This window comes from Drosophila subpulchrella, chromosome 2L, assembly GCF_014743375.2.
Source record: "Drosophila subpulchrella strain 33 F10 #4 breed RU33 chromosome 2L, RU_Dsub_v1.1 Primary Assembly, whole genome shotgun sequence".
NCBI lineage: Eukaryota > Metazoa > Arthropoda > Insecta > Diptera > Drosophilidae > Drosophila > Drosophila subpulchrella.
This window is the reverse complement of record NC_050610.1, coordinates 22,773,996-22,797,515: the sequence shown is the minus strand read 5'-3', so window position 1 is coordinate 22,797,515 and position 23,520 is coordinate 22,773,996. Positions and strand designations below refer to the sequence as shown.

General features: G+C 41.8%; 1 protein-coding gene across 5 annotated transcripts; it reads right to left on the bottom strand.

Annotated features, from left to right (window-relative positions):
* Positions 1 to 1,047: 1,047 nt before the first annotated feature.
* Positions 1,048 to 23,520, bottom strand: LOC119547327 (serine/threonine-protein phosphatase 6 regulatory ankyrin repeat subunit A). 5 transcript variants are annotated; one of them, XM_037854129.1, is made up of 18 exons: positions 22,576 to 23,520; positions 20,276 to 20,377; positions 16,198 to 16,299; positions 14,487 to 14,603; positions 12,954 to 13,046; positions 11,611 to 11,824; positions 11,065 to 11,360; positions 10,708 to 11,010; positions 9,221 to 10,648; positions 8,423 to 8,959; positions 8,146 to 8,352; positions 7,129 to 7,822; positions 6,648 to 6,734; positions 5,250 to 5,461; positions 3,499 to 3,627; positions 2,869 to 2,977; positions 1,900 to 2,117; positions 1,048 to 1,777 (listed from the first exon to the last, which is right to left on the bottom strand). In XM_037854129.1, the coding sequence occupies exons 1-18, from the start codon at positions 22,960 to 22,962 to the stop codon at positions 1,772 to 1,774; spliced, it is 5,241 nt and encodes a 1,746-aa protein (XP_037710057.1). In that variant the 5' UTR covers positions 22,963 to 23,520; the 3' UTR covers positions 1,048 to 1,771. The 5 variants fall into 5 exon arrangements, with proteins under 5 accessions (XP_037710057.1, XP_037710056.1, XP_037710060.1 ...); XM_037854128.1 differs by having other exon boundaries at positions 1,048 to 2,117; XM_037854132.1 differs by lacking the exon at positions 5,250 to 5,461 and adding an exon at positions 4,626 to 4,855 and having other exon boundaries at positions 1,048 to 2,117.

The window sequence follows — 23,520 nt, the reverse complement described above, 5'->3', positions numbered from 1 at the left end:
TCGTTTCCATTTTCGTACACTTTATCTGTGGCAAATATCAAGCACAGCAGCAGCAGCAACTGCAACTGCAATTGCAACTGCCACAGAGCAACAATGTCAACAACAACGGGCAATTATGTGTAATAATACGAGTGCAAGTGCAGCCAGCAACAGCCATTGACCACTTGAGGTTTTCAACACATTTAAACAGGCTGTGACACCTGCAATCGAGGCGAAAACAACGGCAACACCAACAGCAACACCAACAGCAACCTGCAGCTCGAAGCCAAATTAAAATGCAATTTCGAAGTTCAACACCTTGGTCAATTTGCCGATGCGGTTTCTGCTTCTCAGCCAACCCGGCTAATGACGGCTGTATGTCTCTTGGTAATCTGTCAATCCGCCAGGCAAATTAGGGAAACTTTATGGCCAGTTCTTAGCTTTATGGCCATAATCACACGGCTAAAAGGAGAGAGATTTAGCCCATTTAGCAGTTTTTAGAGAGGTATTTTGTAGCATTTTAGAAAACAAAAATAAAATAATAAATATTTTAATCTAGAATATAATCCTCGTTAAAATGGGATAAGGCATAAAAAAAACACTGGTCGAGCAATCAAAGCAATAAAAAATTATTACATTAAATATTAAAATAAACAGAACTATTTTGTAAGCTACCCAGTTAAAATAACTGCTTATAATTATGGAAAACATAAGTCTTCAGCGATCGGTTGCCAAACATTTTGTTTTTTGGAAAATATATTTTCATAATAATTATTAAATAATTTATAATTAATTTTATATACCCCCAATACCTACATTTTATATTTAAATAATTGCTTGCAATAATAATTAAGAGTCAAAACACAAAAAAGAACAACTTGCATATTATGCGCCACACAGCGGGTTGATTTAAGAACTACAGCAGTGGCGCCATCTAGCCTCTGAATCCAAACGAACATAATGTAAAATGTCTTATGTAGATGAAATGTATAAAGGAAATCTTACCTTACATTCATCAATCGATAATTGGCGCCTAAACTCAAATTTATTATAATAATCTTTATAAAATTTTTTAAAATATGACTTATTTATTTACATTCAAGTACAGTTAACAATTTTAGGGCATACATTTCTTATAAAAAATGAATCAAGCTTAGTAAATAAAGTGGATGTAGTTACTTGACAATTACCCGAAAACAATGAGATTATGCGATATTATTATAAAACCGGTTGCCTTTGAGCCCCGAGTGAAGCTAGAGTTAGGTTCTTACGAGCTAGAATAATCATAATTAACGCTAAGGTCAATCGGTCATCGTCGGAATTATTAGCTTATTACAAAATTCTAGGAGTTCGCTTCAAAAATGTAAGGCAAAGTGGACGTATTCGATCGGTCCAAAAAGGACGAGTAAACATACTTATTTCAAAAATCTCGAACATGGAAAACTTGTTTTGTTGTTTCGCTTATCGTAGACATCGCCGACACAAAATCATATCAAAATAAATAATCTGTTGCGCTTCAAAAGTTACCCAAAACAATTTCAATATTCTAGCTAAAATTAGTTTAGGAAGTGGAGGCTTAGCTTAAGAACTTCGAGATTTTTTTCTTAAACTCCAGTTAACCGAAGGTTATTTTTAGGTTAACTGGAGTCTGAGAAAAGAATCCCAAATGTGCAACTTAGTGATAGATAGTTTCTTAGGGTTAGATCTTAGGAGTACAGAAGGACAGACGCTTGGATAGTCGAGAAGAGATAGAGATAGTCAGGAAGGATAGTTGGAAGAGATAGGTTGAAGCTTAGACCTGCAATCAAAACGTAGTTAATTAACCATCCAAAGGGGTGTATCTGTATCTGTTTCTGTGTCGTTTCTGTGTGTTTATTTTGTAGTGTTTGCCGGGGCGGCCTTGATGGCTCGTCTGCCCACCTGTGCCGGTGGCTGAGGCCCTCCGCTGCCCTCCTGCGATCCGCTCTCCGCATCCGAGTCCTTGAGGGAACCACCCTCCTCGTCGCCAACCAGAGCCCGGTACTTTTTGGCAATCGCCTCCCAATCGGCCACGTTCTCGATGCGATTCTGATTGGCCTGCGAAAAGCTGGCCTGAGATCCCAGGGGTGATAAATGGACCTGGGAAAGGGCCACCGAGTCTGGGGATTTAGGAGAATATGATTAGCAAGTGTGTTCCATTATGATGTATTAGATACACAGAGATAAAACCGCCAAAAGTTAACAATATTTATTTATTGTACTCTCTTGCCAAAAGTTTAAAACTTAAGGTAAAGGAAGGAATCGGCCATAGTTGCTAAGTCTTTCAGCCGGATTAACAATATTCATTATAGTAATGCCAAAACAATCGTTTAAACTCCTTTACTAAAAATTCTAATTATATGAGAAGATATTATTTGAATATGAAACATTTTAGAAAAATATAAAATGAACAATACTTAAAAAAAATATTTTGTAGTTTCAAAAATAGATTAGAAAGTCTAAAAAAAAAATTTTGAGTTTTTAAATTTTTTGAGTTTTTTCCTTAACAATAGTGATCACTATTGTTAAGGAAAAAACTCAAATTAGTTTCTATTCCTTAGTTTCTTTATCATCAAATATAGTTTTATGCAAATTTCGAAAAAAGGTTATTGACTTAAGACGGTTTTATCTCTGTGCATATGAAAATTCGAAAGTAAGGAAAGAATTTTGAGCTAGAGCGACCCAATCGTTTTTAGAGAAGACAGTTGAGGAAAGAAAGCAAGACAGACAGAAGAGCTGATGGAGAAGAGAGTTACACTTGGGCTGACACGCTGTTAGCTACAAAACCCTTTGGATGGGTTCGTTATCCCCAGGATCTACGGGTTCTGGTCGGAGTAGCAGTAGCCCTGCAGCGATACATACATGGCTCACCTTTCTTGATCTTCGACAGCCACTTGGCGCCGGCTTTGGTTCGCGGACTGGCCTGACGTATTCCCATCATCTGAACCAGACTTGGACGCTTCTTTTTCTTCATGCGTGCCTGAGGCGCGTGTTTGTGGGTTTGCAGGATTGCAGGATTGCAGGTTTGTGGGTTAGATCAAGGCGCATTAGACACGGGACATAGATCACATACAAGACAAGAGACACAACATAAACGCAGTCAGCAATCGTTAATTACATCGAAAGCAATATAGTGCCAAGTGCTTAAGTTGAAGTGCATAACAGCAGGAGATCGAAAGTGTTATATATCAAAAATACTTCGATCCCCTGCTGTATTTGGAAATCACAGATATAGTGCCTGGTGCAAAAGGTGTTTCGTTGGGTGGGCAACACACTTAAAGCATTCACAGTGTTTAAACTCATCGCGGTTGTTGCCAAATTGCTTTAAATGGGTTGGGGAAAAGGTCAGCAAACTACACCCGTTCAGGATCGGTTCTGGTAGTTGCAAAGATATAGTCAACAGATAGGGAGTATACAGGATACGGATATTTATAGAGAGAGAGAGAGTGAGAGAGACAGCGACAGCGGCTGGGAGGCGGCCTTTGTCACCTGAGATTTTACCTTGACCTTCTCGACGATCCACATAAACCAGGTGGTAACTAAATTAAGCGGCGAGGGCGCTGTTGTGGTGCGATGCATATTGCGTATAAGCTTGGACAAGCCAAATTTCCACTCGATGTCGGATTGGGCCTAGTATTTCATAGGTTTTTTTGATTGTTTATAGTTTGTTAGCGGAGTGCGCGATGTTGAATGGATGATAGACATGATATAGGGGAGAACAAGAACAAAGGAATACACTGGATGAGTTTCGTGAACTGAAGCCTCGAAATTTACAGGTTTTTTTTCACTTCGTTAATACGTAACTTAAGAGCTGCAAAAATCAGGTTGTTTATAATAGAAATGCACAAATGCAGAGGCCTGTTTTGGATGGCAATTTCTTATAGAGTTCTAAAAATTACCATACAAAACCTAACCACCATATTGGTGTATCTCTTCAGACTTAAATCCTAGACAATGACAAACACAGACACATAGGACATGCAGCAAACGATTTCTATACATAGTTTTTAAAGCATGCGTTGACCAACACTTTTTGTTCTGGCCTTGCTCAACACTGGTCACAAAAGCAGATCACATTTCTAGGCTCTAATCCACTATAGCTAGTCTGGCACTCTACTGAACTAGAAGGCAGCAGGCTTCACTCTTTAAGATACAGTTTTACTGGCACGCAGAAAATGTATCCCTCAGACTGCTAACTTAATATTCCTGAAAAAACCTGGAAGATGCAAGTCTGGGCAGTTGATGGATTTACAGAACATGCCAAGGTCTCTAGTGAATTGAGGTTCCAGTTTCTCAATGTTCGGTTTAAGTTGGGTAAGGTGACCTTTTATTCGGAATATTTTATATAGCTACTGGTTAGAATTTAACTACCACTTGATGTTAAGTTGGATATTTCGACTTTCTTATGAAGTTAACCGTCAGAATTTAACCACTAGTTAAAAAATCATGCTAAAATAGATAATTATAAAACTGCAACATAAGCATTTCAATTTACTCGTTATACTGCTTTGCTGAAAAAGAAAAGGATTAATATACATGGCAATATGGCAATCAGATACTTAACTTATGGTTAGAGTAAGAGTTAATAAAAAGAGTCGAGTTAGGTAAAAGCGCCTTAGCAATACTACCTGGATGCGTTGATAGGTGTCTGACATCATAGCAATCAGCAGGTTAATGAGCACAACCACCGACACCAACATGTAAATGCCAAAGACAATTTTGAACAGGTACTCAACCCAATACGGTTGAGTGGGCGTGGCTACATTTTTGATTTTGTCAACTTGCGTTTGCTCGGTCGTCGTTTGTCCGAACACGGCGAAGAACAACAACTCGAACGAGTTTATCGGATGCATGCGCACTGTGTCGGAGCCCCATAGATACATTTCCAGATACAGATACATATAGTCACATATTCAGATACAGATACAAATAGACACCCCCGGACAGCACGCATATATTGGCCGGCGTGGAAATTATTTTGAAAAATAAAAAGATAACGGACGCCCAGTTTGGGTTGGTTGATTCGATTGTAATATTTTTTTTTTTTTGATTTGTTGTTGATTTTGTCCGATCGACCAACCCCCAGTTTAGTTTTATGCCCAATTGTGGTTCAATTTCGAGCGGTCAGTTTGGGGTTGTTGTTACACAATTAAAGCACAAACAAATAGCATTCCGAAAAAGAAAAATTAAAAATGGGGGGGAAGAGGAAAAGCAGAGAGAAAATACAGATTAGTGACCTTGGCAATACAAACCTGAATGCGCTGATAAGTATCCGACATCATGGCAATTAGCAGGTTAATGAGTACAACCACAGACACCAACAAGTAGATGCCAAAGACAAATTTGAAGAGCACCTCGGTCCACTCGGGACGCAAGTGTCGCATGGGATTGATGTCCAGGGTGGTCGTCTGTCCGAAGACCGCGAAGAAGAGTCGCTCGAAAGCCAGAAAGGGCGTCATGGGTCCTAACATGGGTCCGAACGGAACGTTACTCACAATCAGATATCTCAACTATAGCATTCGTTAGCGCGGATTGCTGCAGCTAGCATATATATATTATGTATATATATATCGGATATATGTTGACGGCTTGGCACAGGCGTGTGTGCGATTATTTTTTTTGATTATTTTGAAGTTTACATAAACGAGTAATATTTATGGTGGATTTATTTGGATTTTGGAGAGTGCGGGTGAGTGGTTAAACACGTCAAAAGCAGCATCTCGCAGTTCGCAGCTGAGCGGTTCGAATGACTCACGAATACGAGTATCGGTATCGGTATCGGTATCAGTAGCGTTATCGTTTTTCGTTATCGATTCGATTCGATCGGTTTCGATTGTTTCGATTGTGCAGAATTTGGTGGTGGGCAAGCGGCGCAAGCTGAAAGCCCCTGGCAGGCGGGCATTGGTAATATCGATATTGCTGATTGATTGAATTTGGTTGGATTGACTGGGTTAAAACATCAACATGCAGTACTGAAATTTTGAGTTTGTACACAGTTCTAATGGGTATCGTTTTGGTAACACATCGACAAAAATAATCGAAATAAATTATATCGGAAAAAACTAAGGATTCAAATGATACAATGGAAATCTGGGATACTTTCAAATATTCAGAAATTGAAATGATTAAAAATTTAATAAGCTTTCTGGGAATTTATAAAATATTACATATTATTAAAATTAATATTTAATAAAATTATTGAAAATTACTTTAAATTATCATACTTTTTTAGTCAAACTCATCTTTTTTATAGAGTGCAACACAAGAAATCTAATTAACTCAAAAATGTCTTAAAAAGAAACTATAAAATCATACTCCAAACTAAATGATAAAGCTAAGCGCATGGATACCTATAAAAACACAGATCCACAACATCGAGGATGCAGAAAGGGAACTTCCCGCGAACATGCCTCAAAACGAAAGTAACTGAAACGAGCAAGGCGAGGGGATTTCGAGCAGCGAGTGCGGACTTGTGGATGTTCCTCCAGGGAACTGGAAAACAAACGACATAAAAGTTTACGCACAACATCGAAGGCGGCAACGCAACGGGTTCGATTCCGGCATTGGGGATTTATAGGGGCTTGGGGGGCGGGGCAGCCCCCGAAAAAGGGGGCCATGCAAATGGTAATAGTGGGTAGGAGGAGACTTACGGTCGTCCTTGTGCTTTCGTCGGAATTCGCTGAAGCGACTATCGACATAATTCTCCACGGGCGGAGGGCGAGGGGTGGGCATGTCATCTGTTCCATTCGGATAATTCAGTTAGATATTCAGTTTAGGGGTTAAGATCAGAGGGAGAAAAAATATTAGTGGAGGTCTTTGAGGTAGGGACTTGGGACTTTGGGGATTACGACATCAAGGTTTGGAGGTTCAGGTTGTTGTTTTGTACTTGTTGAGCATGCAATTGTTGTATTATGTGGTTGTAGTTGGTTCTTTTGGTTTTTATTTTACTTATGTGAAACATCGAGCACACACAGATTAGATGGCTTTTCATTCAAGGCAGACACAGATACTTATCAAGACACATTGAACGTTCAAAAGAGGAAGTTTGCAAAAACATTCCAAATGATAAAGTTGGAAATCAAAAGATACAAAAGGTAGACGGGAGGAAGCAAAGCAAACGTTTCGACTTACCGTCACTGAAATAGCCACGATTGCGGTTCTTTTTCTCGAAGCTCCGAAGATCCTCTGGAGAAAAGTTTGCAAAACTCTGATTCAGGGCCACGATGTGCATGGAAAAGCCAAACACAAAGATGGCCAAGACGGCCAGAAACCGGGCCAGATCCTTTAGCAGATCCCCAATGATGATGGCCCAGGGTCCGAAGAGGTGGTGGAAGGACAAAAAGTCCAGGATCTGAACGCAGGCCAGCAGGAAGGCCAATGCGAAGCACTGATTTCGGCAATAAACCAAAGTGGGCCAATACTCCTTGGACACGAACAGGAAGGCCGACACATGGACACCCACGCCGGCCATTCCCAGCAGCAGTACCATCACTTTTATCGATCCCAATCCCGACTTATCCGATGGATTCGTCAGCTCGAACAGCAGCAGGCCACTCAGCCAGATCAGTAGACCCACCTCGTACCAGTAGGGCACTAGGCTCAATCGGAGCACCGGGTAAATGGGCGTTATGCCCACAATACTCAGGTGAATCATGAGGTAAATGTGCGAGGTAAGGTACGACATGAACTTGATGATGGGCACCTTGTTGAACTTGTGGCCCATCGGGAAGGTGAAGCCGATCCACACCGGTGGGCAGACTATGAAGGCCACGAGGAGTAGAAGGATCTTCCAAGAGGCCCACGTCAGTGAGCCATGCCAGAGTTCCTAGAAATAGGGGGAAGAAGGTATATTATGATAAAATTTTATATTTTTTATGCAGCTTTGTTCCCATTTTTGGAGCAGTGGTCGTCAGCAGAAGCAGCGTGGGCTAACCGTGGCATGTAAGTGTTTTTTTTGCCGCAGCTCTGCCGACACTAGCTGTGTACTTTTGTTGACGACCACTTATATAGTGAGATTTTACCGGAAGAAAATATAAATCTTAACCTACTGCTAAAGCAAGAATAAGAAATACATCATACATTAAATTAGGATCCCTTAAGAACTTAAGAATGGGAGTTCGTTTGTTAGTAGTTACTCATATCACACACTTGCAAGTATCGCTGGACCACCGTGTGTGCAATCACTTCCTTCTGCTCGTTTTCGATGAGGACGTCGAGAAACTCCATGTTCCGCTTGTCGGTGGCCTGAAGGATCTTTCCCGCGGAATCGGAGCCAGCTGCCAGGGCCAAAAGCTCTGTGGCCATGGCCTCGCACTGCTTGCCAGCAGCCACCAGATCCTTGGCGCGCTCTTTTTCCTGAAAAGAGATACAGAATATTCATTAGCAAGCTCCCAAAGAGAGATTAACTTTTAAAACCATATATTACCTTCGTGGAGAGTACTATATAGATGTTGGATAGCTTGGCAGCCGTATCCACTGGGGCTGGGGATACCAGAACAAACTCCTGGATGGGCTTGTTGTTGTGGTTCTTGGACACCACCATCAGGTTGTAGACGAATCGCTTGTCCTCCATCAGGCCGTAGGTGTCGTGCTCCTTGTTCATCAGGTAGCGAAGGACCTCGTTGTGTCCCTCGGAGGCGGCGAACCAAATGGCGGCACAACCGTAGTTGGTCTCCGACTTCGGAGAGGCACCCGCCTCGCACAGCAGCTTCACCACCTCCAAGTGGCCAGCTTTGGCAGCACAATGCAGTGGCGTCCAACCGTTCCGATCGGTTGCGTTGATCTCCGCGCCCTGGCCGAGCAGAATCTCCACCATCTGGATGTGGCCATGCATGGCGGCGATGTGCAGGCCCGTCCTGCCGTTACGATCCTGCGATTGGAGGAGTTCCGCCGACCGACTCAGGAGCAAACCGACCACTGACATGTGTCCGCCGAAGCATGCCAAATGGAGTGGATTGTAGCCCTGTAAAACGAATTGTGGTGTTAATTGGGTGTTTAACAATCATACAGTCGAAATTCCAATGCTCAAACTACATAAGAATTGATCCTATATGAAACTACTTAACAGACTTCTTATAACAGAGACAAATGCTATAAAGCATGTTTTAAAATTGCCTATGGAATATGAGAATATTTCTTGTAGGAAGTCATAGTATAGAAGACCAAATTCGACTGTAGATACTGCTTAGATCTACATATCTAAAAGACCTCCAGCTTATCTTACGTTTTCGATGGTCGCCGCATCCACTTGAACACCCGCCGAGTTGAGGAGCAGTCGCACCACGTTCTCGTTCCCAGAAAAGGCCGCCAAATGGAGTGGTGTCATCCCCGATTCCGTGCCCAGATCCCCGAATAGACTCTGTCCCGTTGGCGTTTCCGATTTAACGGTGGCGGGAACACTGGTCAGCAGTTCCCGCACGGTATCCGCCTGTCCGTAGTAGGCAGCCACATGAAGTGGCGTCAAGCCCAGCTTTTTACTATTGATCCGCAGGGAGTTAGTGCTCTTCAGCACATCCAAGACCTGCCCATGACCATTTTGTGCCGCCAAATGGACGGCGGTGAAGCCCGCCTTATTTTCCTCAGTGCAGGAGGCTCCAGCTCTCACCAGAGCCTTGACCACATCCGCATGTCCGCCCTCGGCGGCCAGCTGAAGGGGCGTGGCATCCGTGAGTTTGTTACGCGCCGAAATCACACCCGATCGATCGAACTTCATCAGCTCCTCGATCACCTTGACGGATCCCTGCATGGCGGCAATATGGGCACAGGTGTTGCCATCCTTGCTGGTGGCATTCACCAGGGAGGGATGCTGCTGCAGGAAGAGTTTGGCCACTTCAGAGTAGTTGTTCTGGGCGGCGACGTGAATGGGCTTCTGGCCCAGATCGTCCGTCGCATCGATATTGGCGCCCAGCTCGAGGAGCAGCTGGCAGACCTCCATCTGCCCGCTGGCCGCCGCCAGATGCAGCGGCGTTTGCTTTTTCAGCGTCAGGATATCGATTACCGCATTGTGATCCTTAATCAGGAATTTCACCAGATGCGTAAACCCATTCATGGCCGCCAAATGAAGGGCTGTTCGTCCCACGCGTGACTTGGAATTTATGAAAGCCTTGTTGGTCAGCAGGGCATCGCAGACATGAAGGTATCCTCGTTCGGCGGCCAAATGCAGGGCAGATCGTCCTTCCGTATCGAAGACATCCACTCGAGCGTGATTCGCCAGGAGGTTATTCACCAGCTCCATGTGCCCCCGATGGCAGGCGATCAGCAAGGGTGTCCAACCCACCGAGGATTGCCGGTTCATGGCCTTCTGGATGTCCGTGGGATTCATGTGCGAGATCATCTCCATCAGCACATCATTGTTTCCAGCCACGGCGCAATAATGGAACGCCGTCTCCAAGGCAGTCTTCGTTTGCAATGTGACATCCGCTCCATTTTCGAGGAGCATGCGAACAATCTGCTTGTCGGATTCGGGTATTTTCACCTCCTCCTTGGTGATTTGGCAGGTGTAATGCAACGCCGTGGCGCCATCCTCGTTCACCGAGTTTATATAGGTGGTGGCCTTATCCGGACCGTGCTTTTCCTTAACAGTTTCGATCAAGTGACGTACAATGTCCGGATGGCAAGCTCGACAGGCCATGTGAAGCGGTGTCTCTCCAGTCTATAAAATAAAGATATAATCAAGGGATTTGTCATTTTCTTTAAAGCAAACCCACTCACATTCGACTTGTACAGCGGGTCACCTTCGTCCTCGAGCAGCTGCATCAAGGTGGCCAGATTGCCATGACGGGCAGCAACATGGACGGGGGTCAGACAATCATCCGTGGTCAAGTTGGGACTAGCTCCAGACTTTAGCAACATGAGGGCACACCGATCACCATCCTTTACCCGCGCTGCAATGTGCAAAGGTGTCTCACGTAGCTTTCCTCCTCGCACATGGACATCTGCCCCAAATCCCAATAGGGTTTCTACAACGGCGGGCTTGGCCGATTCCACGGCTATATGAAGAGCTGTATAGTTGTCCTGCAAGAGGGATTATAAAAGTATCTCGTAAGCAATAAATATTATCATACTTACATTGGTGGTCACATCCACTTTCTCGCCCTTCTGCAGCAGCGTGTTGATGATCCCCGTGTGGCCATAGGCGGCGGCGGTGTGGATACTCCGGGCTCCATCCTTATTGGGCATGTGGAGGTAGACGCCCTTCTTGAAGAGCATCGTGGCGCACTCAGCATGGCCGTTGAGTGACGCAATGTGCATCAGGGTGCTGCCATCCTTGGTGCGCTCGAAGATGCTCGCCTTGAACTTGTCGGCCAGTATCTCGATGACGTGCGCGTGCCCATTCTCGGCGGCCAAGTGCATCGGAGTGCGATCTGTTGATTGGGATTTGGATAAGTATTTAATAATAGATTCCATAATATTTCATTCCGAAAATAAACTCAAGTTATTTTCTCAATGTCTCTTAAAGGAACCTCCGCCCCACCGGGGGCGCCACTTATTTTTCAAGCTTAGACATCGTTCAAGTTTAAAGTCTTAACATTTTGGTTATTTGCTACTATCAAGGTAAACATGATTTGTACACAGATTAAGATTATCCTTGGTCTAATTTTACCCCAGGCTCACCTTGATTGTCCGCAATGGACGCTGAGGCGCGCACGCCATAGAAGTACTTGAGTAGGGCCTCATCACCTTCGGCTGCCGCAATGTGCAGCGGCGTCTGGCCCTCCCCATTCTGCGTGTCCACATTCGTTCCGTAGTCGACCAGGATGCGGACCATGTCCACGTCCCGCCGTCTGGCGGCCAAATGCAAGGCCGTGTCTCCATTGGCCGTCGTTGCCTGTGAAAAAACGAAACGAAATTCGAGCATGAGAAGATGCACTCAAAGAAAAATGCAATAAAAGTAGTAAGCTGTTTTGAAATAAAATCTTGGTAATGAGTATTCCAATAACTAATAAGAAAATTGCATATACAAAATGTATTTAAAGAGTAAATATAAAATAACTAATTTTCTAAAGCTTACATGAGCTAAAATGCCCAACTTATTTATTTAAACTATCCCAATATTTTTATAATCTTCACAATATCCTATCTTTTGAATGTTTAAAACTTTATTTACTGTATTTAACACATTTTATTTTGGACTATGCAAATCAGATCCCCTCCCCTTTTAACTGCGTTTTCGCCTCACTTTTGACCCAGTTTGTGGCTGTTTTGCCGGCTGATTGCGTGCTCAGCCAGCGGCCAAAGTCAGGCGCAACTTTAACTTTTACTTTAACTTTGGCTTGAACCCTTGGCCTAAAGCGAGCCCGAAGCTCTTTGGTTAATTTAATCAACACGCACTGCTCTTGGCATGTGTTGCACTTCAACTTTTGATTGAAAATCGCACAAACTTTGCCAATGTCGCGCACTGTTGCACTTTTCATGCAACGGTTCTGCACCTGTGCGTAACTGAGGTGGGCTAATTTGCATTTTTGATTTATTTACACGCTTGGCTTTAAGACAGTTCAAGGCTTAAGGAGCCTTGTGGACATTTTCTGACAGCTCAGCTGGACATTATGATTGGCACTTTGGCGGCGGTTTATAAAATCCACAAGTTCTTGCGCTTATGTGGTTCTAATTTTGTAGGAATTGCGTTGAGTGCGTAGATAGTTAGGGGAATTTACATTTATGGTTTCTAAAGGCTCTTAACGTTGACATTTTCTGACAGCCAAGGAAGACTTTTGATTGACGTTAAAGAGTTAAGAGATTTTAGATATGAAGTTTTCTTTGAAGGTAAGCCTTATATTTGGTAAGAAGGGCAAACATTATATTCTACTTAACCAATTTTACGAAACTAAGGCTTGAGGGACCAAATATTAATATGTTACCTTGTATTGGGTTAAATTTATGTCTTACATTTTCAAAACGTTAAAGTATATAATCTTATTTTTAGGTGTTGAAGGTTTAAAATTACCCAGATAACTTACCTTTAGTTGGTCCGCCGTTTGTGCCGCCAGGAGCTCCCTGCACATGGACTGGTTTCCCGACTCGACGGCCAGGAGCAATGGTATTTTGCCACGCTATAGGAAAGATATGTTATACAGTATACAAAATAATTAAGATAAGGACACAACACCACCGTACACATTCAGTCTCACACACGTATAATCATAAATATCCAATTAGCCAATTCGAGCCTCAAGTGTTAACGGCAACATGTTTTACTATTTTTAGCCAAGTTCGCAACTTTGGCGCTCCAACTTTGAAGCCAACTAGGTTTTGGGTGGGGGAAGGGGCGTAAGAGGGGGCGTGCCGGGTAGTCGTTATCCCTATCTACCAGGAAAGGCGAGTAAATCAAGTTGTACAGCGACTTGACCCCCTTTTTTTCGGTAGAGTTTTCCTCGGCTTGTTATTTGTTTGTTGTTGGCAACGAGTTGAGCGCCCTCGCGGGGGGAAAAGCTACAATCCCACCCATAGATAAATGTATATACACAGGTATCCAAAGAATGCGTGTAAAAAAAGGAAAGCGAATCGAAACGAATCGAACTGAATGGCATCGAAAGCTAAATACTTCATCCGGCTAATTTCGCCTGACAGTGCCATTCCACCTCTCTCTAATTGATTTAAATCAAGTTGCTGTTTGCCATTTGCCATCGAGGTGGGTAAGCATTTTGTCTAGACAATCAATCGGCGGCACCCGATCTCCCCAATCAGCCCCTAAAATCCCCTTCGATTCCGACCAATCGTTCGAATGGCAATTCGGTGGAAATTTATGCGCTCCCCTCGCGTGCGTAATGGAAATATCGCCCGTGCATTTGCACCCGTGCACGTGATGCGACAAATAGTTCCGCATTTCACTGGAGATTTCCTAGGGGTCTGGGTTCTGTTGGGCACCCCGCAAGTTAATCAGACGGAGACGACAACTTTGATGGTAATTCAACGCTCACTGGGGCTCACCAACTATGGTGAGAGCTTCTCATTGTTACAGAGGAAAAAACCTTTTTGAGGACTAAAAATTATTTGCCTAAATACTTTGGATCAACAAAAAATATACAGTTTTACATTATTTTGTATAGTATTATCAGCTATATTAAAAAGAAACAAAAACCAAGCCGATTGTAAAACTACTTTCATTTGTTTCTGCCCGTGTAATAGCCGCATTAATTTTTTTGGGCCTTTTGTGATTTCCAGCCAGTCGAAATGCATTTACCCTGAGCAGTTTTGCATATCGATTTTTCCACAAATTTTGTTTGCTTTATGTTACCAGCTCCTCTCGATTTTGTTGTTGCCATTATTGTAATGTATATATTTTTTGGTGATTTTTATTAAGTCTTTGTTTACGTTGGCACTGCCTGGTACCGCTGTCGAGAGTACTTCACTTCACATCGGTTTACATTTGGGGGAGTAAAATGCCAAAGCAAGAGGAGATAAAGCGGCCAACACTTGTGGCTCCATGCATCACTCACACAGTCACACAGCCACACTGGCTCACACTCACAAGCACACATGGTAACACTTACGCCGTCCGCTTTCAAGCGAATATCCTTGCCAGCAGCCGCGAGAAGAGCGCGCAGGATATTGGTTGCAGTTCCGGTTTGCCGACTCGACACCAAATGCACCGCAGTTTGAGAACGCGACTGAAAATGCAAAATTTTTTTAATGCTTTGATTTGAATATGTACACACTGCATACGCACTTATTGTTAGGGTCACACTTTTTTTTAGTTGCAATTAAAATGCTGCTCTGTGGTTAATGTTCGCACCTAAGAAGCCGGCTAACTGGTTCCTATTCGCTTCAAAATCCCATTTGCTACTGAATAGGCAAGTGGCTCGCTTTTGCGTTTATAAGCACATTTCGTGTCATTTTTCTTTTTTGGCCTCTCCCGCTCATATCACAGATTGACAGCCCGAAAAAAAGCATAATAAAGAACTCCCTCTGACAGCCGCAGTGGGAGTGAACGAGAAAGGTGTATTAATGTGAGGGGGGGGCTGGGAGGATGGGAGTTCGAGCAGCAGGCTTAGGAAACCTGGGCCAGGTGTTGGTAGTGGATGTGGATGTGAATATGGAGTCCTTTTGCCACGCACACACGCCAACGGAACACTTCAAACTTGGCTGTTGCTAAAACAAAAGTTTGCATCTGTCTGTCTCGCTTCTGCAACTCCACCCCTCTCGCTCGCACCTTCATTTGGAGCCCTCTTCTGATAACCATCAGTAATTTCGGCACAGCTCACGCCCCCTAAATCACCTAGTCTCGTACCCTCATTGCGGCCGAGAAAAAATAAAGAAAAGCAAATTAATGCCGACACGAGAAATAAACTTGGAGAAATAATTGCCAAAATGCTTGACGATGTGATCATCATTAGCTTGTATTTTATTCTAATGTGGCTCGGAGAAATTTATAATGTTTCAAAACGTAAGAGCTTTGTTTTTACGATGATGTGATGATGATACGCTTTTTGATTTTAAGCAACGTACTGGTAAAAATTGTCTTTCCCAAGACTTGCTTATAAAATTTGGTTCTTAAATATGTATGTATACTTATACACAGCTGTACTACAGGTACGATGAGTTAAATGTCGGTCTTATAAATAATATAATAAAATAAAATATGACTTTCTAAGGCTTTAAAACTGTTTTTTAAACTGCTTATATCGTCACAATTTTCTGTTGTTAAAGTAAGTGAACTATCAACCATATTTTGTATGCAATATATTTGGAATCTATTATCAACTATATTTTAAGCTAGTAGACACCTTTGTAATACAAACTAAATATGATTTTCTAGAAATATAACTTTCATAAAATGTCTATTTCCTTACAAAAAAAAAATCTATCAAAAAATATATCAAAATACATTTTACATGTTAAAAAGAGCTTTAGCGTCGGTTCTTTTAAGCCCCTAACTTTCTTTAAGCGGGTCCTAGACATTACCATCTTAACCTTGTCGCCAGTTAATTGCTGGGCCCGCCAAAGTTACATGCAACATGCGAGCCTCAAAGTTGCATCTTCGCCTGGTTTTGACCTTTGTTTTTTTTAGCCAGGTGAAGTATGCGTCTAATAGCCGCAAATTGCCTGCGAATCGGGCTGACAGCAGCCCCAAGGTATGCAGCGATTTCATTGACTCGCAAGTACAGACTCGAAACTCCAGTCCTGGGTCTTGAGTGTGTCGCCTGACGTGTCGCGACCTCAACTTCTAAGATATAGTATATATAGAGCTATTGGAATACTCACGCCACCGGTGGAGAAGGGATCGACGCCGCGTTTTGTTAGCAACAATTTGACGACATCCTCACGCGAATACATTGCCGCAATGTGTAGCACATTATAATTATCCTGCAAGGGAGAAGAGAAGTTGGGTGAAATCAATTGCAATTCATTGGCAGGAAACTCCCGCCCACACCAAAGAGCTGGGTCAGTTCAATGGGTCAAAGTCAGTCGGTTTTGCATGTGGCCTGCCTTTCGGGGCAAAAGGAGTGGCTCTGGCTCGAGACCCGTGCTTGATTACTTAAGCCACAATCTTGCATGCGGACTTTCACTTACCAAGGGATTTCTTAATGGCCACAGCCCAGCCGCAAGCCTCACATGCAAAAACTGCATCAATGGCAACCAGGAAAACCCAAAAAAAAAAAATTTAACAATGTGGGTTAAAAAATATGACCCTGAGCAAATCACCGAATCGAAACGAAAAGTGCTTTAAGATAACGTCTGGCATGGAGTGTTTGGTTTACCGGGAACTTAGAGTGAAGTGAGTCAGTGGTGTATTGGGGCATGGAGCGATATTTATTACCTTATATAATAAGCCATAACGCAACGTGTTACACATACGCCCCGTGTGCCCGGCTGGCCTGGGCCATGGGCTTAATTTATAACTAAGCCTCCCCATTGTTCTCAGCCCGAACGGAAGTGAACTGGTTTCGTATAAATGTATATATGGGGTCGTATAAGGTGGAGCGGTCTTTTTGCCCTGTCATCAGGTTGTTAAGTGCAAATGGGAACTATAAGATGAAGCTCAAAGGAATCGGAATTCGAAAAATTCCGTTGTCAAATTAAAAACTCTATCAGCAAAATACAACGTTCCTTAAAATAAATATAATATTATTAATTTTTTTTTTATATGATCATAATGATCATAAATCTTACGCTATGGAACTGCTAAAAATAAAAATTTAAGGATAATATTATATTATTATCCTTTAATATGATCCCAAATCATATGCTATGGAATTGCTATGATAACCAGTATACCATTCTATATATTTTTAATACTCCCCAACAAAAACCACTTCTTTTCTTTAAAATATTTACATAATTCTAAGAACTTCTAGGATTATTTCATGAGAATTTCAAACCCTGGGGACTTTCCCACTCAGTAAGTGTGTGTGGGCTTCGTGTCGTGTGAAATTCGAGTTTTTGCGGTTTATTTGCCACTATTTCTGGCCGCAGCTCCTGCTAATTTGCATACAACGCCGCAGGCTTCGAGTCGACGGCTTTGACACATGTCCAGAAAGCCAATCCAAGACGTTGGCCCGAAACGAAACAAAAACCAAAGTAAGCTTTCAGCCGCTCGAAGGAATCGGCTGTGGATTGGTATAGGGGTTCCAAGGTAGACAGATAATATTTCACGCGCTGTTTTGCATACTTTTGAGCCAGTTTCGAGTTCGTTTTCAAGCCTTGTGGGTTTTTGTGTTTGTGTTTGCTTCGCCGGGCGAAAGGAAAAACCGGAAACAAAACCAAAACGGAAGCGCAAATTTTCCAGCACATTTTTGCCCAGGCCAATGGAGGTTGGTAGGAAGTCGACCCAGTTTAGTGGGTGTTGTTTGCAACCCAGAGATACTCAGAGGATACTCGAGGATGAAGTCATTTTGTGGCAATGTCACACACCTTCTTTAAAATAATTGCAGGTCCTTATAACGGAGCTCATTTGGATTACCCTCTTGCATAATGGAGTTAATTAATTTCCTTTTTTTTGGGGGTGAAGGGCAGAGATTACTTTACTCACGCACTAAGGCAGGTTGACAAATGAATTGGCGTTTTTATTCCCCATTTTCACTTCACGCTGTCATCGCCCCACATATGGAAGTGGTCACTGCGTGAAGTACTCCACTTGAATTTAATTAAAATTGCATATTAATGACGCCGCTGGCCATAAAAATGTGGCGGAAGTCGGGGTCGACGTCGAGGTCTCCGGTTTAGGCCACTCTCTAAAGGTCAAACGGAGTTTTTGGCTTTGGTTTTGGCCAACTGGGCGTGCATCGGAGTCATGTGCTTGATTAATTGGCTTTTAAGTTGCAAAGAGGTGTTGCAAACACGCCTCAAAGTCGGGTTCCAAAAAAAAGGGAACCGGCGCCTTGGAGTTGAAAAGTTAAAAATGTTAATTAGTCCGGCGTTACATCATACAAGTATTCTTTATAATGGCCATAATGGTCCTGGACCTGTCGTGTTGAATGGGAATTACTTTGGGCTGGTCTGACAGTTAGATAAGTTGCAAATTGTAAATGCAATAAACATTTCTTTCGGCCACGAGCCCAGTTTTTAATTCATTTAGGCAGTGTACGTGAAATTAGCCGAGTTGGTCACGAAGTGACATTTGCTTTCCAAAAAAATGAGTAATTATACAGATGAGGTAATGATGTGGTTTTTAAAAAAGGTGCGCTTTTTATAATGTCACGGAACTGATATCATAATATTTAATTAGCACAAAAACAAAGTGATGGCATCATACACGAAGCAATCATCCAATTGGAACAATCTAAGATGAATAATTAAAATAAATATTCAGAAATAAAAACAAGTAATTTATGGTCATTATAAAAAACCTAAGAAAGCTTATAAAGCTGTAGCCAAACAAATAAATTGCAAACAAACAAAAAAAGAAGACTAATTAATACGAAAGGCCGCATAAAAAATAATATTCTTTCTTTTACGCTATTTAACTCTTACTAAAGAGTTTTGAATGTTATATATTCTCAGATTCTCTTATACACTTTATAACGAAAAATGTATGTATAGGAAATTCTAAAAATATTAAACAATAAAAACTTTTTAATAGGTATAACAAAATCTTCCACACAAATAAATACATATCGTGTTTTTTATTTTCATGGTTAGCTTGTAATTTCCACCTTGTTCATGTTTTATTACTTTCATGTACCTTTAACATTTCCCAGCACACTCTTTAACCCAGGCAAACAATCGTCCACTTGGGAGGGAATTTTCCTAGAGGGTCGGAAAATTGAAGTTCTGTGTTTGTTTTGGTAATTCAATTCGCCAAGTCTGCACTGGTTTGGCAACAATTACTTTGTAATTAGGTCAAGGATTTTTATCGCCGCAAGCCCCGAAATAAGGAACGTTGCGTATACGTAAGGACATGTGAATGGTCAGCCAAAAAGCAACTTCATGTGAAATTTCGCTAAGTAATTGCGGCATGCAAAGCAAGCTGGCCGGCGAATTCGAACAATTGTTTGCAACTTGGCCTAATGGCCGATGCCAAATCTTGCTCACTTCAGTTGCTGACATCAAAACAAAAATTGGCCATAATCACGATGGCAAATTGCTAAAGAAATCAGGGATAAACATCAACGATGACCTTTCATCTCTACATTTTGGGTGGTTAAATCAAAGAAGATACTTTTCACCTTGATTATAACTTTGGGTATTTTATAATCTCATAAAAAATATACTAAAATATTATGCTAATAAATCTTTATTTTTAGGTTGTTTAAAAATCTGTGATTCGTTCCCCATTAACAATTTCTTTAGTGGTTTTAACATGTCCACATAAAGAATAAACTTAATAGTACCCAAATAAAATTTAAAACTTTAATGATTTATAATATAGTTCTTATTCATTTTTGATAGCCAAATAAACTTCTTTAAATAGCAACGACGTTAGCGATTATAAAACCAAATAAAGGAAATGTTTTTGTTTTTCTTTCAAGGAAATTCCCATTCGTGCTGAGAAATTCGACTCAGGTAAACTCCCCAATGAGTCGACCATTGGCCAAGCTCAGTTCAGTTGACCCATTGAAGAAGGGCGGTATTGCCGAATTGAAGTATTGAGGGGGGTGAGTGGTGTGTGAGAATCGTGCGTAGAAGTGGGTGCCCGGGTTCACCCACCGACACCCCCGCTTCTCGAGATTTAATTATGCGGTTTTTATTGATTTGACACATTTATAGCGGCTTTTGTTGCCGCAGTTCACTTAAACAGCTGGGTTGCTTCTATATTTATACCCAGCTCCATAGGGCGTTGGGATATTAGGGAGCTAAGGAACTTTAAATTATTCCTAGCATTTTCCCGGTCAAGACTTACATTATTACGGGCTCCCACATCGGCGCCCAGCTCAATCATGCGATCCATTATGGCCGTCTTATTGTCCTTCGTGGCGTACATCAAAGGCGTCATGCCGGTATTCTGAAATGCAAATTTACAGAATTTTATTTACTAAAGGGTTTCAACAAAAAAATGTATAATATGAGATGAGAAACGAAATGTGACGCTCTAAAAAAACCTATAAGTATTAACATAATCAAGCCCTACCACAAAATTGACTTAATCTTGAAATAACAGGTTCAATTCACAAACTGAGAATATAATATAATAATATATATAATATATAATATATCAATTTCGTACTTAGACATGTGGACCGATTAGATTGTCAATATATTATTAATATGTAATATTATTAATATATGTATGCATATAATATGTAAGTATTCTTAGTATTCGGACATGTGTAACGATTAAACTGCCATTACTATGCATTGATAACACTTTTTTTTATTAATTAAATAATCATCTGGGGAAACGATTTTGTAACGTTTAATCCGAATAAGTTGCGGCTCGCCCTGGCTGATAAGAAACTGCATTTTTTACTACTAGATGATCTAGAATTATTTATTGTATTTTTAAAAGCTATAATTGAGTTAAAAGTGAACCGTAGATACATAGTATCAAAAGCAAAACTTAATTCTAACAACATTATTAGATCATTAATCGTTTACTTTTCAAATAAAATTAGCAAAATAATAATTTACATTTATTAAAAAAAAACAAATGAATTTTTTATCAAACAAGTAACGGCATGAAAAGGGATCAACGGATGACAAAATGCACATTAAAATATTGGACTTCAACTTGCTGACCCCATTGACAAGAAACATTCCTTCAGATTCGTCATAATTGCGATAGGCCTCCGGGGCTGATAAGTTGGTTTCCATATATAAGCTCGTTCTCTTGCAATTAAAACGAAATCAAGAGCAAACCCATCAAGTCAAGAACCGAATAAAAATCCAAAGCCTGGAGAAACGGAAATAATCAAGGCGAAAATAGCCCAACTCTAGGCTATATTTATGCAAATATCGTCTCGGCCTCAGTCTAGTCTGGCAGACAACCCGAACCGGGGGAGTTGGGATATATAGTACCACCCAAAAGAAAGGAAAAGAAATGCCCAGGAACTTGCAACCCTTTCGCCGCACACCTCCCCGCATTTCATTAGCGGTGCAACGTTAATTTTATGTCAACGACTTCTCCGTTTCATACCGTTTATGGTAAATTGAAATCGAAGCGCTTCAATTCTTCGATGTTTTATGAGTTTATCGGTTCGGTTGGCTGGGTAGTCAGCGCAACTTGTGGCAGGACGCCCGGAACTTGGAGCTCCAAAGCCGAAAGCCACCAAAGCCATCGCCTTGGCAGCCAAAACATTTGGGCCGCGCTATCAAATAACATTCGCTGTTCTCTGTTTTCTGGCATTTTGCTTTCTAGCCTCTGCTTTCTGGCCTCCAGTTCCTCCGGGGCTCTCTGTGTCGTTATTTTGGCTGGTAAACAACCAGAAATGGGAAAATGCCGCCGACGTTGATAAGGGCGACGTTTGTAAAGCCAGTACACTTGGGTAAATATTTCTTGCCTCTTAACCCTTCTTTAAAAATGTTATAAAATATATCAAGCAAACACAAAAATAAGAAGCTTCATGGAAATGGATGAAAGTTTCCTCGGCTAGTTTAGCTAACTTCTATTTTGAAATCAAAGAAGTTAGCTAAACTAGCCGAAAAGTGATCTGAGCTTTTCAAATTCCACTCAAGTACTTAAAAATATATCTAAGGCTTTTAAAATATTAAGTACATAACAACACTTCAGTACAAAGCTCATTACTATTAAAATAAACTATTTGATGACTATTCAAAAATGATAATGATAATTTATTTGTTACTAAAACAGAAAGAATTTTTTTTCTGTATGGGGGATTAACTGGTACCGATAACGGTTTGACATAGATATATAAAATTTAAAACCCAAGTTCGGAAATAATATTATATGGTATACCTAACATTTAATCATAATCATAACATTTAATCATACATAACCAAAAAGATTTCTGATAGTTTTCTATTAAAACTCCTATTTTCCTATAACATATATTTACTATGCAAATCTTTAAAAAATATTGATAATTATTTTCATTTGATTTAAGTAATATATATAACCATTTTTTTTAGTGTAAGACCTGTTCCTGTACTTATTTCGCTTCCTGTTCCCGCTCTGGCTCGCAATTGATTTTACAAATGCAGGCAAATGGGCCGGAAAACCCGCCAGAGCAACCGACTACTCACCATATCGTGGACTCCGGCCAGGGGTATGTGATTCCCGTCCTCGCCCACATTGGCCACATACTTCTCCAGCTTCTTGAGCTCCGCCTCGATGGGCGTCCACTCGCTTTTCATGGCCAGGCCGAGGACCTTGTTCGCCGTATCCCGGATGGAGGCGCCGGCACTCGGGGGCTTTGGGGCGGGAAAGAGATCCATGTCCTTCTTGTCGCCGTTGCTCGAGCTGTCGTCCTTGGGATCGGAGTCGGCCTTGCTGGCGGGCGTGGCCCGTTCGCTGGGCGTGGCCGAGTCATCCGGCGGACCGGTCAGGGAGGAGGGGGTTTTGCGGCCCACGCCGGCGCCCCCAGCACCGCCGCCACGCCCACCGCCACGCCCTCCGCGCGGCTGCGACATCCTGATCCTGGAATCTCTCTTGGTCTTTAATGCCCCCCAATCAACCGCTGATCATTGGGATTTTTGGGATGGGGCTGGGGATTTCGATAGTTGGAACGGAAACACTGAGGGATATTAACTGGTTTATGCCGCCATTATCCGTGTAATACCTTTTCGGTTATTGTATTATTATTGATTCGATATGGGGGTATGGCGGGTTTTTAGCTGCATGGTTTCGCACTCGCATTGCACAAATTCCTGGGGCCTCCTCCGCATTTTACCAATATTTGTTACCAACAATTTGCATTTTCATTGGCAACACAGCAACAGCAACAGACACACTAAAGCACACACTCAAACACACAAACCGAAAAACACTCGCTATTATTCCACTTTGATTCTTTCGCTTTCTTCACTTTTACTACACAAATTTATATGTTTAGCCCCTTTATGGCTTCGGTTGCGTGTGCGTTAACGGCAGTGCCCCCTTTTCTATTTCTTCTTTATATATTTTTTGGCCAAAAAGAGTCCCCAACTTCAGCACTGAATTGTGGAGTTTATTCCTCTGGAGCCACGAGA